This window comes from Acanthopagrus latus, chromosome 13, assembly GCF_904848185.1.
Source record: "Acanthopagrus latus isolate v.2019 chromosome 13, fAcaLat1.1, whole genome shotgun sequence".
In the NCBI taxonomy this organism is placed as follows: Eukaryota; Metazoa; Chordata; class Actinopteri; order Spariformes; family Sparidae; genus Acanthopagrus; species Acanthopagrus latus.
Window position 1 is genome coordinate 6244996 of NC_051051.1, and position 19746 is coordinate 6264741.

Below are 19746 nucleotides of genomic sequence, written 5' to 3' on the forward strand. Positions count from 1 at the left end.
TTAAGGGTGGATTTAGGGGTCAGGTGAGGAAGTCTGAGGGCAACTCAAGTATCACTCTTCATAAGAAATTTGTGGTTGTTTGGGTACAAGATATCCCGTGTTGCCAAATCTTTGTCCTTTTTAGGTTTTAGAAATCTCCATGTGGACGACCAAATGACTGTCATCCAGTATTCATGGATGGGGGTGATGGTGTTCGGCCTCGGATGGAGGTCCTATAAGAACGTCAACGGCAGGATGCTGTACTTCGCTCCAGATCTTGTGTTCAATGAGTACGTACAGCTCCAAATTCCTGAAATCAACAATGTTGTGTACATAAAATGACATGCTGTGCTCCTCATTATAGATAGAGATCACCCACCTCCCCAAGTGTGTAAGCTGGTGCCGTCATACATAAAACAGACTCCGGTTTCTTTCTCCGTCGTTCTCTCTTTGTTGTTCTGCTCGCGCACGAACATAATGGCATCTCTAGAATTTCCTAATCGTGTGGTAGCAGAATGGCTGCAGGCTTTTTCTTTTTAGGACCACGTTCATTCAGTTTTCCTCTTTAGATGTTCTTTTGTCACGGTGACATTAAAGGGAGGAGTATTTTAGTATTCACCGTTCAGAAGCCTTACAGCCCCGCTGAGCGAAACTGATCCAGATCTCAGTATCACGCATGACGGATATCAACAGCGATGAGGTCAGTCTGAGAGTTAGGGGGAGATATTGATGATCTGGTTGGATCAAATGTATAGATTTGTGCACGTAGACAGCACAAGTTGATCTATAAATCAATTGATACTCGTTTAAAAACTGATGTGTTTTAATGTGGAGGAGTTTGGAGCAGGCTTTTAAACTCTCGCTAAGGACACATGTGAGCTCTGAGTTGGGGTTAGAGGGGTCGGTCAAACTGGCCTTCATGTGGGTTTCTAAGTCCAGGTGAGCCCAGGTGTGAATGGTTAAGTTGTCTGGGGAGAGAACTTGATACAGCGCCTAGATCTTGAAACTGGCAGAATGGATCTGGGCAGGGAAGTAAAGAAGGAGCAAAAAGAAAAAAAAAAACCCCGAGCTTCTGAGTGGCTGACGCACAGTATCAGTCATACTGGGTAGCTCCCAGGTATGTTAATGTATCTATGTAACTGCGGGGCAGATTCTTGTTGAGCAAGAGAGCAAACATGCGCTGAATAAACAGAGCGTTAAAAAAAAAGAAGAGGAAATGTCCCAAGTATCCAAGCAGCAAAATCTGGAAATATGACAATGAGTTACAGGCTGAACATTGCAAAAGTGTGTTAAGCTATTTGCATTTAAGTATAAGTAGAATTTAGCTAGCGAGCTCTAGCGCTGCAGCTTGGTCCTCTGAAAACCCAAACTGGGTCACTTAAAAAGTGAGACGGGTCCATTGGTGTTCGGTCTGCTTTCCTGAACTGAATGTGTAACCAGCATCATGGTCTGAATCGCCGGTTGTAACAAGCCGACCACTGGCCGACTCAGTGTTCTTCTCCCCTTCGCTAGCTTGTATGTCGGGGTTTTAATGCGGCAAACAACCACAACAACCTCTGAGCTAGAAAACTGCTGGAATGTTTTTCAAAAAGAGGAGCCCGAAATGCAGGAAAACCAAAGTCAAAAGGCTTGCGAGCATGAGGGCAGGGAACAAAACCAGGCTGAGGAGAATCACATGAGGACCAGGGAAGATGTTAATGTACTTTTACCATCTACAACTTCTTGAGGTACAGGGCTTGCTGGTTAAATATACTAGATATCCCTGCAAAACAATATAAAGGCATCTCTGATGTGATGCATCCTTGTCTTAGTGCTGCCTGAGATGATTGATTGGTCATTTTCTTTCCCCCTGTATATGAGAATGGGTGCAGCCAGACCTTCTTCCAGCCCTGACACATAAATATTAGAGCAAAATATCAGCAAGTTCCTGATGAGCTGTTGTAGAAGGAGTGAAGGAGTGTACAGGTGTTGTCTAGTCTGGCAGGTAACACATTTTGTTCATTTCTGCAGCATTTGGTAAACCTTTAGTTTAAGATGTGGAGCAATTTTGGCTATTTCTCTAATGTCACACTAATTCACTCCATCACTGTATTCATCAGGTTTTTGCAAAGCTTTTGGTGACACTTCCACCATAATCAGTAATTGTGTGCACTCTGGTATTTTTCTTTTCTTCCCCTTTTCTCAAAATGTGGATCTCGGATGGAAATGTTGAGAGCGGATGTTTTCCACTCGGATACAGATACAGCTGCGAGTTCTGTTAGACTCTTTTGTCCATTAGTTAAGACTGTTTATGGAAATGCTGGTTATCAGATGGAGGGACTGAAACACTCGTTAGCTGTAGAGAGACAGAAAGAAATTGGTGGTTTGGTTTGTGTCGAGATTAGCTCGGTGCAGCCTCAGGAAGATTCTATTCTAATAACAGGGTCATTCCAGTGGTTTTAGCAGCAACAAATTGAATAAAGGAATGGTCAAAATAGCAGACAAGATATCCTGACCATAGTCTGCATAGTAAATAGTGGATGGATGCTGTTTTAAAACCTTGAGTCTGGCTTTACGCCTGTCACCGTGATTTATTGGAACCAGTAGTGATTGTGTTACTGGGAGGATATCTAACTGAGACACCAAGGACAAGCCATCAATCAAAAGTCCTCGATTTTGTTCTTTACTAAATGTCAGGTTTTTTTCTATATCTGGCATCATAAATTACAAAATTAACATCAAACTGTATCGAAGAAGACTTTAAACCGGAGATGGAGATCATAAACTCATCAGGAAACAGTTTACTGAGCTAATAAATCAAATGAGAGGAACTAGATGAAACAATACGATTTTTTTTCCCATCAAAATAATTACCGTAATATTTGCTACAATATGCTTCTCTAAAGTATAAAAAGAAAACAACACTGACTACAAAAGAACAGTTTTATTTATCATTGTGAAGTTCACATCAAAGTTTGCTGAACGCTGCTCTGACAGAACCAAGTAGCTCAACACATCATGCTGATTTTGTGGAAACGTACACTGACTGACGCAGCTGCTCCCACAGTCGAACATCCCTCGCTTCTCACTTGTTGTCACACCCAATTCAGTGGTGTCACAGCATATATTTGCCTCCGTCAGCTGACAGAATCTGTGCGTAAGCACTTATAATAGGAAGAGAACATCACACAATCCTCAACAGATTAAAGAAGTTTGAGGCTGTGACCGCAGTGAACAGTTTTAAAAGGTTTCCCTCAAAGAACAAGAATTCATGCGCTGGAAATTAAAGAAGAAAAAGTTTTATATAATGATATAAATCTATTTGCTCCAGGTGTGTTGGATGAGTAATTTGGATTTTTGAGGAGTGAATTAGGGCCGGTGTAGATAATTCAAGCTCTTCGAAAGAAATGTGAGTGTAAAATGTTAATGGTGTGAAGTGCTCCTTGTCACCTTTTAAATCCACTGCTTACCGTCCTCTGCCAAGTCAAGCCTGTCTTTAAAAGAGGGGTAAAGACCCCCAGAGCAGTCATCGTAATTGGAGACCGAAGTAAGGAGTGAAATCATCGGGCTTTTTCACTGAAACGAGAAGCAGAGGTACTTGTACGCCTTCCCCTTTATAAAACTCCAGCACAATGACATGGAGAATACAGTAGAGTAATTGTTATATCAAGATGAGAGAGATGTGAGAGAGAACCGATATCTGCCGTCAACGTTTTTTGCAGATTTGGACGCAGATGCAGGTTGTCATAGCAACACTCTTACCGACTTAAAGCAGTAAGTTTGACATTTTGGGACACATTTTGTTAGAGATGGACGAGCAGATTGGTACCGCTCTCATTGTTGTGCTGTTAAGACAAAGATTAGCTTAGCTTTAAGACTGAAGATATTGTATGTTATGATTAATAAGCTTTAGAGACGCTTGTTGGTTGATTGTTTTAACTTCAGACAAACTTGAGCTAAATGTTTCACGGACATGTGAGTGGTATCAATTTTCTCAACTCAAAACATTTTCCATTTAATTAAGTTTACATTTTGTCCATACTTTGATTGTTTGACAACAACTTGATAGGTTCATTTGCCAGTGACTCCCAAAACAATTTACAACGATCCAAAGCAGCGTGACTTTGGGTGTTTACATGCGGCAGGCGAACCGGACCTTTTGTCGTACGGTTACAGTTTGGTTGGGTTTTGGATGGGAAACTACTTGGCTATGTTTGGGAAGATTTTGCGACTACTGCTGTCACTTCAGTTACAGCTAACATTACGTACAGATCATCAAGACTTCAGACTTTACTCTGTTTACGTGAGTCGAGGCGAGCAGTGTTCTCGGTGATCGTATTCTCCTCGAGGACGGCGTGTTTCTATGGAAATAAACTAATACCTACTTCAGAGTTTGTTTTAAAAACCAAGTATACTTTGTAAATATGAACTCGCAAGGTTAAAAGAACTCCCCGATGACTTCCCCTGACTTCCTTCTTTGCTGTCGTTTATAATAACGACCGCCACTAGAGGTCGTCGTCTGCACGGCGTGTAAATATGGGTCATAACAAACTGCTTTCACTTTCAATCTGTGGTTGTTTTTCAATGAGGACAGCCTGTGTCAGTTGTCCCTTTTTTGACCTGACTGGTGATAAAGTGTACATTCTGCTTCATGAGCCATTTAAAAAAAAAAAAAGAAAAACACCAGCCCCGACAGTGACTTGATGAAATTTCATGGCAGAAAAGGTCAGCCATGTTCCAAGACTGACGACGAGGTCTGAAAAGTCACATGATGTCAGCTACATGGCATTTAAAAAGCAGTGGTTCTGGTCAGTGTTTGGCGTCGGCTGTCGGTTCTGCAACAAAATTATCCTCCATGACTCTTTCTTTCACCGACGCAAGAGCTTATCCAGAAACGTTGCAACAATAAGATGAGTCATGGATTAGACGCAGGCCGGTGTAAAAGACACATTCGTATAACCACAGAACTGAATCTCGGCATTAATTTTTCAGAGATATGAAGAACATTCAGCTCCATTTAACTCTATTTCGTATCGCTTTTCTCAACCCTGAGATTGGTGAAATGTCAGTTTTTAACTAATTTCTGAAAATATGCCGATTTCATCTTTATCCTCACAGCTTGATACTTTTTCCTGATTTAATAACGAAGGGTGAATTATTTCATATCGGAGGAGATGGCAAACCTTCTCCCACTCTTCTCCTCCCATGCTCATTGAAATAACTGGACTGGTCGGGCGTGATGATCACAAAAATATCCAATAACCTAAAAACTTCTATACCGTACAAATCTGTAATGTTCTAGACATAATTCACTATCTTTAATTAATACAGTTCCCAATTTGCCATTAACAAAAATGGATCTAACCTCTGACATCCCTTCCTCGTCAGCAGTTACACATTTCAGAATAAGTGTCCGAGGTGCGAAGCAATTTGCACTTTCGCCGTGTGATTTAAAACATTTCCATCACATCAGAGTTCTCATCCTGACCTTTTCACACCTGCAGACACCGGATGCACATCTCCACCATGTACGAGCACTGCATACGGATGAGACATCTTTCACAGGAGTTCCTTCTGCTGCAGATCACTCAGGAGGAGTTCCTCTGCATGAAGGCCCTGCTTCTCTTCAGCATTAGTAAGCGCTTTTTCCTGTATAAAAAAAAAACCAGCTTCTCTCCTTGAACAAAGACAAACTTTTTCTGTTTTCTGTAGTTCCAGTTGAGGGTTTGAAGAGTCAGAAGTACTTTGACGAGCTGCGTCTCACCTACATCAACGAGCTCGATCGCCTCATCAGCTATCGAATGAGCGCCAATTGTTCTCAGAGGTTCTACCAGCTCACCCGACTACTGGACTCTCTGCAGATGGTGAGCTGCTTCTGTTGATTTCAACATAAATGCTGTTACATTGTATTCCTTCTCCCAACAGAAGGAAAAAAAATCACGGCCGTGGCTGAAGAGTCTGTGAAAGCGCATGGGCGCGTTTGACCAGATGAGTCAAGCAAAGGAAAGCAAAGGGATGGAATTCAACAGACATGCTTCAAACTTTTGCGAGCAAATGGAAGTGAATCACAGGAGAAATTATGTTTTTTTTTTTAATAGCCCATAGAAAATTGGTGCATTAGAGCAGACTGTGATACCTTAAATTCAGACCTTAAATATACAACCAGGGTAGGAAAAAAAGCCTAATGGATGAGTTTGTGGTGATTCAGAGCTCTCCGGTTCTCACACTCTTTTAAGGGGTGTCACCTTAGCACAACTTGGGTGTACCTAATATTTTCAAGAGTCATGTGTCTTTTGTCAAAACACTGCCTGTTGTAAATTTGTATTCAAATAATCTCCTCGGTTCTTTTTGGGGTTTTTTTTTTTTCCAGACGGTGAAGAAGCTCCATCAGTTTACATTCGACCTTTTCGTCCAGGCTCAGTCACTCCCCACGAAGGTCAGCTTTCCAGAGATGATCGGCGAGATAATCTCTGTGCACGTACCAAAGATCCTGGCAGGTTTGGCTAAACCAATCTTGTTTCACGAGTAGAAGGATTTTTTTTTTTTTCTTTCAAATCAAAAGGTGACTCATCTTTGCTGCATCTATAAACTTTAACGGAGGTACCGTTTCCCCTACATCTTCACGCTAATAGCTCTGATCCTTGTCCTGGAATTTTTTTTTTTTTTTTACCTTTTAGCCATAATTGAGATAGTTTGTTCAGAACTATTAAAGCTTTTATCTGAAGCGTTTCGAGGCTTCACCTCTTGACAGTTCTGCTACTTCTGAGTGCAGAGTTTGTGTTTTCAGCCGGAGCAGAGATGCTACTTTACATATGCAGTAAGTCTGTAAATCATGATTGCATCAAGCTAAAAGTAGCAGGGTGAACAACACAAGTTTTGCATGTGACCTCCATTATACATACACCTGACAAGATATTCTTGAAAGCTTAGATAAAATAAATAAATAAATAAAAAAAAGGTGATAGGAAGATGAGAGCTAGATCACAGAAACAAACAAAAATTACAGTATATCCCATCAATTTACAAAAAAAAACCTGTTCTCAAAGCGCTGCCTTCAGGGGCTTAACTAAATTCCTGTGTGTGATATTCAGGGCGGGAGCCATTTAAGTGCTTAAGTGCCTTTAGAACAGGAACTGTAGATCTCAGATTTGTTTTTAAAGGTCACATAATTCAACTTTTAACCATTTACTAACCAGCTGTGAAGTTGCAACAGATCATTATAAACCTGTGTAATTGCTTAATCGATGATTTACTAAGCACTTCATTGTAAGTTCACAGTCAAATAACTATCAACTAAAGTTTAATCAACCCTAAATTAAAGGTTATTACAGAGTGCTACAGTTACTGATGTAATAATTAATTACACTCGTACCAACTAACACGTGTGATTCTCGACCAACAGGGTCGCAGAAAAGTCCTTCAGTTATATTTCGTGCACCACTGATGTGGTTCAGACTGCAGTCTAACGCAGCTGTGGTATATAATTTAATTTGTTCGGAAAAAAGAAAATTACAAACATAATTGGCGGAACAATCACGATTTATATGTACACAAACTGTTAAACTGTAATGAGCCAATGTAGCACAATGACAGTCTACAGAACACACTGCATGCTTACCGTCGCGCCGCACTCAACGCTTTTTTCTCTCTCTGTGTAAAACGTGTAAAGCTTTTTTTTTTTTTCCTCTCGATGTTACTGATTTTACAGCCTTAACTTATACATACGTGATGAGTTAAAGAAGATGTACTTGGTATGAGTGAAGTTGGACGGTTTGTAAAGACGTTTAGATATTCTGCCACTCCACGATTTTAAAGTTATTGATAACTGAATTTAAAAAAAAAACTTCTTCTACTACTACAATCCAATCTCAGTGTAACTTAAATGAACTGTTTAAAGTAAATTCCGTCTGTAATGCATTATAACGTGTTAATCATTCATATTCAGAGTGCTTTAAAACACGAAACAGAACTCATTATAATGCATCAAAAAAATGATTGTTACAACTACGAGAATTTTGATACACTACATTTTTGCAAAAGTACTAATACTCAACCTTCTAAGTCATTTTAAAATGCTTTGTAATGTGTTATTAATGTTGTTATAAAGCATTCAGCGTATTCATGATTGTTTATAACTACAGGCAAACACAAAAGCATAAGTGTTTTGATTTACTGCATTATGGCACAATGAGATGATTATTGTTATTAAGTATTGTGACTATTGATGAGTGCTTATAACTATAATTATGCAGCACTATTCGTGCATTATAACACACGATAAGTATGTTAATAATGTGCATTTTTAAAGAAGGGCTTCATAGAATGTGTCACCGTAAATTCTATTCTTACCTCATATCGTGGTGAATGTTTTCAAAATGCATTTAAATTCAATGACGCTTGACTTGAACTTGAATCACACCATTTTCTGCATGTCTGTTTTAGATGTATTGCTAAAAAAAAAAAATTAAAAAAAAAACCTTGGGATTCTTTTTGTATTTACTATAAAGCATGTAAAGGCAAAGCAATGGCACTTGACAGATTAAAAAGCAAAAGGTTCATTGATAAAACTACAACTATGTCATCACTTAAACGCAGAGTGTTATGTGCACCGTACGCAGTTCTCACACCTTCCCTGCTGGAGAGCACGGTGGTATCGGTGGCGTGCTGTGAGCATGGCACCAAAAATAAACCTGAATCTGATCCAGAGCGCCAGAGATCTTTAGTTGAGGGCAGTTCTGTTCCAGCAGGACAACAAAACAGAAACTCAGAGCCAACTCAAAACTGGAGGGGCTTCAGATGTAGACTGTTAAAAGTCCTTGACGGGCCCTGCCAAACCTCGGAGATGAAACCCAAGAAAGAAATCTGTGGAATGCCTTGAAGATAACTGATCACAGACACTCAAGTTAAACTGTTGAAAGGATTAAATTAATGAGTTCGACACAATTATCAGTTTAGTTTGATTTGAAGAAAAAAGATTAACCAAGTTGGTGAAACATGAGGCACTTTGTACAGACACTTAGGTCGACATGATGCAGTGTGAACTGTATCTCGACTATAATTGTAGCAGATCAACGCGTTTATCACAATCTAAGAGCGTTTTTTTAACTCCGTAAATCACTTTTCAACAATCCCTGTCTCTTTAACAGGCTTGTAGATGCATGCATCATGTGTTGTATACCTGTAAGCAGCGTGCAAATCTTGACATTTTAAGCTTTACCGAGAACAAAGGCGTCGACATCCATGTTCTCCATGTTTAGTGTATACTGTCATCATTGTTCAATGCATGATGGGACGTCCATCAGAAGGCGCGGTAACATTTTGTTGTACAGTGACGAGTTGACCATGACAGCCAGATGTTTGTTTTTTAAAAAAAAAACTGATTTGTGTTTTGGAGCGCTTTACTTCATCAGCAACAATGAATGTCCTCACCTCGTCCTTGTGCTCAATATTTCCTGTGTGGGGGGAAAAGAAATGGGGGAGAATCGAAAAGCAAATGCAGTTAATCTGTGAGACTTGTACTCAACGTGAACAGCTGATTACAGCTAATTATAGCCTTGACACTTGTAACAATGCGTCAGGAGTCATTGACTGTTTTAAAGGAGTGGACGTAGCCTCTGGGTCTCCAAAGTTAATGTGTAAAGTGCCTTAAACCTGCATTCTCTTTAATGTCCAGTAGGCGACAACTTCACTGGGGCACAGTTCTATAGAGGTCTATGAGAAAATGACCCTACTTTCAGTAGTAGCATTGTAATATACAAATCAAGTGAGCAGGGATACCAGAACACGCATGAGACATCGTTACCGACCAAACACATCGTAATAAAGAGCTGTTTTACTTTTAATTGATAAAAAACTCACTTAACAGCAGCTTGATGGTTTCAAAACAGTCGTCCACAAAGCAACGTGTGACATCACAGCAGCTACGTCCACTTCTTTTCTGCAGACCAATGGTTCAGTGTAACGTCACACTTAAACTACACGGAGGTCTGATGTAGACATGTAGTACCCAGATTAAATATCTGCATGTACAGAAACACGATTTACAGTATCAGTATTGCTAAAAGTACATTGTGTTATGCAAAAACTCAGAAATATGTATTTATCAAGCCTCTGTACACGTTCCTATCGTTACACTGTCGATCCAATTAACATTTTCTTTTCCAGCATCCTTGCAGTTAACATTGGACCTACACAATGTTGGAGTTTAATGCTGTTTTGGCTTTATTCTGTATTACACATGAAGGCATTACCAGTACCAGTTCAATGAGCCATACAGATGCCCCTGCACATTTTAATACTGATATGATTTCATCACAGTAGGCTACAGCGTTTGTATTCTGTCGATCGACAACAGCTGGTACGTGTCCGGTGTACTGCATATTAACCTTTGTACATGCTACAGTAACTGTATATATTGATTAGTTTGATGTCTGTTTTTGGTGTCCAAACACTTTAACTTTTAAAGTCATCTCTTGTACAATTTATACCTTTTTTGTGACATGTGTTTTTCAATATGTGCGTTTTTTCAAAAGGTGTAAAGCTGCATCATCTTTTAAAAGGCAATTAAAAATAATTCTGACTCTAAAGATGGTGTAAGAGATTGTTTTGGAGGTTTGAGACACAACATTAATCTAAACTTCTATTTTGTTTTCTGCAAACCCTCAATATAAAACTTACATGTGTAGAGAGGACTAAAAGTATGCATGACTAATCAGAAACACAGATAACCCTCTCAGCCACCAAAGCGAGTTTTTCCCAGAGGGTGATCCCAAGTTTTTGAACAGCTGCACATCGAAAAAAAACAACAAAAAAAACAAGCCTTCAAAATCCTAATTTTAGCATCTTCACATGTGTTGTCTGTTTGTTTCACAAGTCAGATTTCTCTGGCATCACATTAAGATAAAGACCTTTTAATAGAAACTAGGATGATACATGCAATCCCACAAAAGTGACTGGTAATACACGATCCTTTAAAAAAATATATATATATTTATGAGTAATTTCTGGAGCAATTCATGTTTATTTAACTTTTTGAAAACACATCCAACAAGACAACAAGCAGAATTTTCAAGTTGGGTTATAAAAAATAAAAACACAACACAATTAACAGATTTTAACATTTTAACAACAACAACAAAATATAAAAAAAAACTAAACTAAACAATGGAGTGTTATTTTCACATATTGTAACAATACGTTTGGGTGCAACAAATTCAGGTAAACTCTGAGGACTCTCCTGTGCAACCTGACCTACCTACAGTACATTTAGGTAAGAAGTGAAGAGAAGTATGAGAATGTTACGTCTCTGTTTCACAAACATTGGATCCATTATGTGAAGTCAAACTACACTGACTGGATAACAGACTCGAGTAAAAATACTTTTTGTAATAATCAAGACTGACTTTTACATGACACAGTATGTCACGTAATAATTTGATCTAATTATTATTCTTTTTTAAAAATGGTTTGTTTAAAATAGCTTCCACAGCCAGAAACACTTGATGGATGTAGCTTTAAATTAATTTTTGCTTCATCCAGTTCCCTGACTAAAGATAACAAGATCCTTTTTTATTAAATTCTAGAAGTTAATATTGGACTAATTTTTCACATGAATCAAATTAATCATGATTAAACTGATTATGTCCACTTTAATTCATTAGTCTTCTTTGGGGAAATTGATTTAACAATGCTTAAAACAAGCATTAAGAGTGCTGACAACTATATGTAAGTACTCTGTTAGAACCAAAAGACAGAAGTTAGTTTCCTGCCAGCAAAATTGGTCATTCGAATTTTTTAACACTGTAGAATTACTTCATGTCGTAAGTGATTTGACACAAATGTCAACCGGTGTTACACAAAAAGGGTGAACAGTGCTGTTACTCCATCCTTTTGGAATGGAAGTCAGTTTGCTGCTGTGTTGCCGTCCAACACCGTTCTCACTATAGAGAAAACCAAAAAATAAAAAAATCAAATGGAATCAAATACATCCAGTCAGTTCGATGGAGAGAGAGAGTTCGTCAGTCTGTCCGCTGAGATCAAGAGCGACTGAGTTCTCCGGCTGAGACTTCCTCTTCAGCGAGCGCCCACCAGCACGTGACGCGTTCCACATGAGTCTTCCTGAACTTTAATTCTGAGGAAACGAGACAAACGTACGAAAAACAGACGCGTTAAACTAACCGTACATTGTGATTTAACAGCGATTTAACAAGAACTACTGAACAACTGTAAATCTCACCTCCTTTTTTACATTTGTCCCTGATGAAGGTGGCGGAGAGGTCGGTGGACTGAATTAGAAGATAATAAAAAAAACAAACAAGTTAATTACATATCCATGTATGGTTTCAGCCTTGTCACCCATCATCACCTTGAAACTGTGATGACGTCAATCTTTTTCGGCTCCATCGCATCTCAAACTGTGCGAGACGGAGTGATTGTGATGTCAATTTTTAGGAATTTCGCGCTGCATACAGGTCACGATGTGCAACAAAGGCTAAAAGTGTTATTCAAAGTTCTGTTGATTGGCAAACAACATTGTTTTTTCTTCTATCATCATTTAAAAAACTGTCGCTGATACACAGTTTGCTTCTGACGATCCAACTATGATCCGACTGGCGATCGAATGCCGAACAATAACTTCACTTCAGCCTCCCTTCTGGACATGTCGATGTGAACTGTGTGTAACACAGATTCAGGAGATTTCAGTCATGAAAGAGATGAGCTGTCTTCGCTTAAAAAAAAAAAAAAAACTCCCACTAAGTCCTCCCACTGAGGCATTCTTCATTTACAGCCCTAATCACTGCCAGCGAAGGCCTGAACTTGGACCATCCAGATCATAAAAAGAGTTGATGTGTGTGTTCCACATCCATAAATAAATTTAAGAAAAAAAATCAATTCAGCAGCAGCAGGATGACTCTAACGTGAACACACACACACACACACACACACACACACACACACACACACACACACACACACACACACACCAGACTTCGTGTCTGAGGGCTCCGACTGGGAACAACCAAAGGAAATAATGATTTATGGTCTGAAAACAGCCATAAATATCTTGGTTATGCTCAGAAGCTCTTACGACATTATAGTCATTTCTCAAATCATTATTACTAATTATTACACAATGCTTGTGTCAAGAACTGAAAGAAAATAGAGGGAAAGACAACAGACAGGCAAAGAAAGAAAGAAAGAAAGAAACTGGAGCACAGAGGGGAAAAAATCAGCTCGGACGTACCTGCCAACATGCCTGGAGGCGTTCTCGAAAAACTTCGTTTTAGAAGCAACACTGCAGAAAAGAGAAGAAAACCAACTTGTCGGTAAAACAGATTTTTCATTTAATCCTTTGTAATCCAATAGTCTGCACGTATTATTTACTAAGCGGTTTTATAACCTCTTTTTCTGTCTCTGGGTTTTTTTGGGTGTTACATTTAGGGGATAGTTAACCGTGAAAACCAAGTGCAGCCGTAACGTTTAAAAGTCCTTGTAAAAAAGAAAGGGGGAAAAAAAAGATGTATTTACATTTTATAGCAGGAAAAGCAAAAGTGTTGGTTGTGTAGTGTTAAAAAAAAAAAAAAAAAGAGCTGGGAGACCCTAAAATCCTCTGTAGACCTGAAAGGAGCTGCAGTCTGGTTCTCTGTAGGTTCATCAGAGTTCATGTTAGTCCTGATTATAGTCTTTTTACTCTTCTTGAGGTAACAGAATCTAACAAAAATAATCATCTCCTTGGCTGCTCTTGGCTTCTGTAAGTCAATAGCACATCTGGCTTTTGCCTAAATTTGGAGATCTTGAAGAAAACAGCAGATACAACACTTACTGAGCCTTTCTGCGTTTGCATATCTAAAAGCCAGTGTGACATTCTGTGTTGAAAAGCGGCGGGGACATTAAGGGCTCGGGTGATGACACATTTCGGCATAATGCGTGTGAGTTTAAAGTCATTTAATGGAGCAATCATGTGATGTCATGGATACTTAAAAAAGGAGCTGGACCTTGAACACAAACCTCGATGTTAGAAAAGAGTTCATGAGTCAGAATCAACCGTCTGTGACTCAAGCATCAAGTTTAAACTGGGATTAGAATTTTTTCTGTTTTAATATAAATTCATTTTAAAGCAAACGGATATCAGAAGCAGTTTTTTAACAAAGTGATGGGGACAAAACTGGCTGATTGGTGGGGACATATCTCAAACATCGCCAGCGTAAATGACAACTATGTCTAAAAGTAACCATGAAAAAGGTGGTGACAGACTTCTGTATCTCTAATGAGCACTCACTAAGATGTGGCCGAGCCCTCGCTGCTCGCTGCACTCTGGGTCTTTTGTTGAGCGGGGAACCTGGAAGGGGGCTCAGGAGGCCTGACCGGGGGTCTGCAAATGGCTTGTTTCTCTGTGGACCTCGTTCTGGTCAGACCGTCAGAATCTCCTGGGGAAAAAAAACAAAACAAAGAAACTAAAGCTTCATGCAACGACGTCCGACAAAAAGCAGTGAAGGAATTTTGGAATAAAACTGTTGATGGCAAAATTAAAGACCAATGGCTGTGACGTCCTGCATGTTTTAGATGTTTCCCTGCTCATCATCAAGGTCTGCTGAGCAGGGAAACATCTACATAAAGGTTAAAAAACACTTAAAGCAGTAGTTATAAAAGCAAATCATCAGAGACTTTCTGTCAGACTGCTTTATCACAAGAAATGTTTACATAGAACTCATCGGATTTCATATTTCTTACAGAGACTGTCACCTGAGAAGAATAAGTTAAAACCAAGCCTTTGCTTCAAAAGAAATGAAATGGTAGAAAGCTAATTAAAGATGACTAACTAAAAGCCGGAGCATCACAACAGGCTCCACCGTAACTTCGACCAAAACAAGAGAGAGTGCGGAAATACAAAGCAGGAGAGAAGAATGATGCTGAATGACGCCACGAAAAGGAAAACAAGCAGATGAAGTTATGACGAGGCTGCCTGACATTTTCTTCCCGCTGGACCTTTTTTTTTTAAAGTGTCCCCACATATCTAAGCAACACATGAGTTTCATTTTCTGTCCCCCTTATAACTCACTTTTTTAAGCAAATTCTATGAAAGGTAGAGAAAAGTCTTTTTCTTGGCAACAGATGAACAAAAAGACAGATCATCATACCTTCCCTGTTGGCTGACGTGCCCTTCGGAGCTGGTCTCCTGCCCTGGAAGGATGGCACTCTGCTCACGTAGACTCCAGGCTCCCCATTTGAAGAAGAATCTGGCTTTTGTCTCGTATCATCCATCTTTACGACGTCAGCTTCCGACTGCCTGTCCTGACGGTTCGCCGGTTTGGGCAGCAGTGCTAGTCTCGGAGGAGGTTCTCTTGGGACAAGAGGTTTGGTCCTCTGGAGGGGAACGGGGTTCACCGAGACCTCCCCGTCCTGGACGGAGCTGTCGTTCTGGCCATCTGGTACAAAGACACAACACGCTGATTAATGCCAGATACTGGCTACAGCTAAACATCCAGAGTCGATCATGATGTTCATCTTGATCTCCGAGTTGAGTTTTCATCTACGAGATGATACGAATCATCTTCAAAGTCCAAGGTCACATGATAAACATCTGGCACAGCAAGACGACATGAAAACTATTTGTTGATGAATTTAAAGCCCATATCATAGTTTGGAGTAATCATACAGAGAATCTTTTTTTTCTGGCTGTACAAAGTTTAAAAAACACAACACAGAGAGGAGAAGCAGCAGGCGCTCCGAATTTCTCTGCCGCAGTGTATGAAAGGATGGAGACACACCCACTTAATGAGAGGTTTAAACAGACAGAAAATTACATGATGTAGCCAGAAGCATTGGGGGGGAAAAAAAGACTAATGTGAGATGAAAAAAAAATGGAGATTCAGTTTTATTTGTACTTGAATAAAAGTATTAACAATAAAGGAAGACATTGAAAAGATTTCTGATTTGACATTCTTAGACAAACACAAAGAATAACTCCATGTTTAGGAAGAAGCAGGAATCGTTTGCAATGGCATTTGATGGACACACACACGTACAGTAAATCACATTTTTCTGCACTTCAGAAAATGTTAATAAATGACCCTGCAGGTGTGTTTGGGAATATTAAAAAAACAAAAAAAAAAAAACACATTCAGCACTGACAGGATGGGATAATGATGAGGATGACGATGACAATCAGACCAGGGGAGGCTGATAATTACTCTCTGTGTGCTGAAAGTGGTCGTGACTAAGAGCTTGATAAACACGAGGTGGTCGCTTGGAGATTGTGATGGGCTGCCGCTTCCTCGGGGTGATCCGCGGAGGAGGGACGGGTGGGGCGGAGCTGTCGGGCATATTACTGAAGATCTGTCATCGCACACACACACACAAAAAAAGTTACAGTTAGGCTTTGGGGTTCAGGAGCAGCACCATATAATCGGTAACTTAGTAGAATGAATGAAATGATGTACAAAAAAGACTGACAAGCAATTTTTAAGAAAAGCATTAAAGGTCCCATATTATGCTGATTTTTAAGGTTCTTACCTTTTATTTTGGATGGTTACATGCTTTCTTGATTAAAATATATTTTATTTTATTATATATACATATATACACACACACACACACACACACGTGTGCATGTTTGTACTGTGCAGTAAAGATAACTACTGACCAACTTGCATGAAAACCTCTTTCCCCCAGTGGTTCGAAGCTCCTGTGCTAGCTGTGGCTAACTGAGCTAACAGGCTAACAAGAGCTCTTGAGTACAGTGTGCATTCCTCTGTGGATTGAGCATTTTGATACTTTCACAAAAAAAGACAGGAAATCCCACTTTCCAAAATATGGGACCTTTAAATTTAAAGTTAAACATTTAGAAAAACACTACGACATGAAGACCGACAGCACTCACTTGTCTGCAGACGGCCTGAAACGTACCTTGTTGTAGTCCTCGATCAGAATCTCCACGACGATGTTTTGGAACTTGATATCCAACATGGCTGCCACAGTCTCCTCCTTCGCCCTCAGCAGCGTGGGACCAAAGATAACCGCCATGTTCGAGGGCGTCATCAGGTTGTCCTCACTGTGGCTGCACACACTGTTGAATAAAATGTAATGGAAATGAATAACAGGGCGGTGACACATTAACTGAGCTTATTTCCAGGACAGAGAGAGAGAACGAGAGTTAATAATGAATCCCAACAAAGTATGCGAATGTAGCACGTACTTGACCAAATGTTTGATAAGCATCTCCAACATCTCTCGGTTCTTCTCCGGCAGTTTGTAGGTGAGCGAGTGGATTTCAGTCAGTCGAAAGTCCAGGTTGTCGGACTCTGTGACACAAAGACAGAACGAAGTTGAACGTGAAATGTTTAAAAAACACGGTACGGAGTGAAACACAACCGCACACATGCAACGGAACCAGACTCATCAGAGAAAAGCCTCCCGAACAAAAGGCAGCACAAGGTCGAGTCTCCGTTTCAACTGTTGCGTGACATTTCCAGGAACCTGAAGCCACCAGTTGTCTCATTGTACGTCCTGACAGAATGAGGCTGACACTATTAAAACTTGTGTGTGTGTTCTCTGATTTACAGTGACATTGTGGGAGGGATAAAAAACAAACAGTGGACTCAGATTTCTTTTATTGTCGTCCAGGCTGAACTTGTGCTGCCTGTTAAAACTGCTGAACGTGCAGCTGGCCTGCACAGTGTTTATGTACAAATTTCCTCTTTTGTGTCTGATGTCCAGGTTTTTTTTGTTGTTTTTTTAATCCAGGCAACTAATGATTATTTTAATTGTTGATCAGTTTGGTCTCTAGGACAGTGAGATATGGTCGATCAGTGTTTCCCAAAGGCCACGATGACAAACCTCCAATGTCTTGTTTTGTCCACAACCCGAAAGTGATTTATTGTAAGAAGCTGTCAGCACCTGAGCTTCTAGTCTAAATCCTCTAGCTGCACAGCTAACTGAGCTAACTAGCTAATGGCTAGTGATATGCTGCCCCCTATTTGTTTGATTTTGACAGGTGGCCAGTTCTTACATATTGCACCTTTTAAAACCAAGAAATCCATGCAACACACGATTATCTTTGCAAAAAAAACAAACGCGTGTGGACTTCAGGTAGTATGACGTGACGCTTGCTTACAGGTGAGGACATGTTTTAGGCAAAAGCGCATATCAACTTGCAAACCCTTCCTTCCACACATGTTTGAGTGATCGGTCTGGATCAGAGTCAGGATACTAAAAAGGAAAAGGAAGAAAAGGAGCACACACAAATCAGCGCCGGATAATTTGTAAAAACAAAGTCTTACTTGCGGCACACATGAGGTCTCTGTGGAGGCTGTAGGTCATCAGCGGCTCAGACAAGCTCCTGCAGATAAAACACATGCGCTTGTGAGCGAGTGGAGCTGCGGTGAGTCGCAATTCACCTCATCAACCAGCAAGGAAAAACAAACAGCAGCACTCACTCGTCGCACAATTACAACAGAAAGCACTTAGAGAGCACAACCTCTGTCAAGGGCTGCATCTGTTGTTTTAGGCATAACAAAGTGTTTCTATCTGGATCCTGGTTTGTGGAGAGAATTTCAAATGAGTCCGACTCGTTACAAAATACACTCATGATTACCATCTCGGCATCGTCACTAACAAGCAGCCACAGATCGGGAACTACGCAGCGTTATACGTTATTTTCTCCTCACACTCGAACACACCTTAGATAAAACTTCAATGCACTTGTGATGGTTTTAACGTCCCAGTCGCTGCTGTGGAGATCCACGTCTCCTGGGTTTGTGGGATCTGCAGCAGACCAAAAAAAAAAAAAAAGAAAAGAAACACAGGTACAAGATTTTTAATACATTTAGGTTTCATTTTAACATAAAACCCTAAAATTGAAAACTGTCTTGATCGGGATTCAGTAGGTTAGGATTAAAAATGGTCAAAGAATAGGCCTTGGAAGACATTTTTACATGGAGGAATAACACAGGTGTCAAGAAGATTAATAACATACAAGTTCCACTCAGCAGGGTCACGGTTCAAGTCTAAATTTGTGTGGACAAAAATAATATTTAAAGTGATGACAAGGAACTGTTTATTTTTTGTTAACTCTGGCGCCCCCTGTGGACAAAAGTGCTCAGAGCACCATCACCTCATTTGGTAAAGATCTTGATCTGGCTGTGTATTTGTCCTGGAGGCGAGTGAAAGAAAAAGAGGCAACGCAACGTATAACTATTTCTTGTTTGTACACAGCTGTTTGCAGGCTGTATGGGCTTGTCTATATGTATATTAAGATCAGCTATGTAACATTAATAACTGTGTACTAACAGAGGAGTGCCCACACATTTCTCCCTTGGAGGACTAAAACTGAAACTTAACGGTGGTCGACGGTCAAAAGCCAATGCCTTGTGATCAAGATGCAAAATGATACTATACAGAAGCCTGAAGAGGTGAGTGAGAAACTGTGTTTCTAAGTCTGATTTAAATTGTGTTTTTTTTATCGTGTAAACAATAAAAGTTTTGCCACGATAACGTTTAAAACTTCATTTAATTCCTCTCAGGGCTTTCCGCATTGCCAAGATCCCAAGTTCCCTGAACTGACTGACTCTGTGCTTCAAGTGTAAAAGGTTCATAATGTAATTATTCTGTCTTCTGTCGTCTCCACCCCTCACGCCTGAGGGAGAAAAAAATCTCACTCGTTGGCTGCTGAATGCTCAATTGGCTCATTGGCTAAACAGTTTTCTAGCACGGGTTGTCTGCTGTTGGGTGCCATGCTGGCAGCACAGTGGGGATTTAGAGCTTCTTGCATTAAGACACCGCAGCTTGTTG

At 40.0% G+C, this 19746-nt stretch overlaps 2 protein-coding genes across 3 annotated transcripts in view; one reads left to right on the forward strand and one right to left on the reverse strand.

Moving 5' to 3' along the window:
• Positions 1 to 11092, forward strand: part of LOC119030951 (androgen receptor-like) — a 25649-nt gene extending 14557 nt beyond the window's left edge. The window contains exons 5-8 of the mRNA XM_037118947.1: positions 125 to 269; positions 5463 to 5593; positions 5671 to 5822; positions 6329 to 11092. Coding sequence (XP_036974842.1) covers positions 125 to 269; positions 5463 to 5593; positions 5671 to 5822; positions 6329 to 6487 — 587 coding nt within the window. The 3' untranslated portion in view covers positions 6488 to 11092. The remainder of the gene's footprint in view (positions 1 to 124; positions 270 to 5462; positions 5594 to 5670; positions 5823 to 6328) is intronic.
• LOC119030950 (oligophrenin-1-like) overlaps positions 11066 to 19746 on the reverse strand; it is a 21521-nt gene continuing 12840 nt past the window's right edge. Inside the window, exons 15-24 of one of the 2 annotated variants that reach the window (XM_037118945.1) lie at positions 18636 to 18720; positions 18237 to 18295; positions 17153 to 17258; positions 16864 to 17023; positions 16149 to 16293; positions 15096 to 15383; positions 14237 to 14384; positions 13202 to 13252; positions 12194 to 12242; positions 11066 to 12088 (exon numbers count right to left, since the gene is read on the reverse strand). In XM_037118945.1, coding sequence (XP_036974840.1) covers positions 12083 to 12088; positions 12194 to 12242; positions 13202 to 13252; positions 14237 to 14384; positions 15096 to 15383; positions 16149 to 16293; positions 16864 to 17023; positions 17153 to 17258; positions 18237 to 18295; positions 18636 to 18720 — 1097 coding nt within the window. In that variant the 3' untranslated portion in view covers positions 11066 to 12082. The remainder of the gene's footprint in view (positions 12089 to 12193; positions 12243 to 13201; positions 13253 to 14236; positions 14385 to 15095; positions 15384 to 16148; positions 16294 to 16863; positions 17024 to 17152; positions 17259 to 18236; positions 18296 to 18635; positions 18721 to 19746) is intronic. The other variant, XM_037118946.1, reaches the window with a different exon arrangement.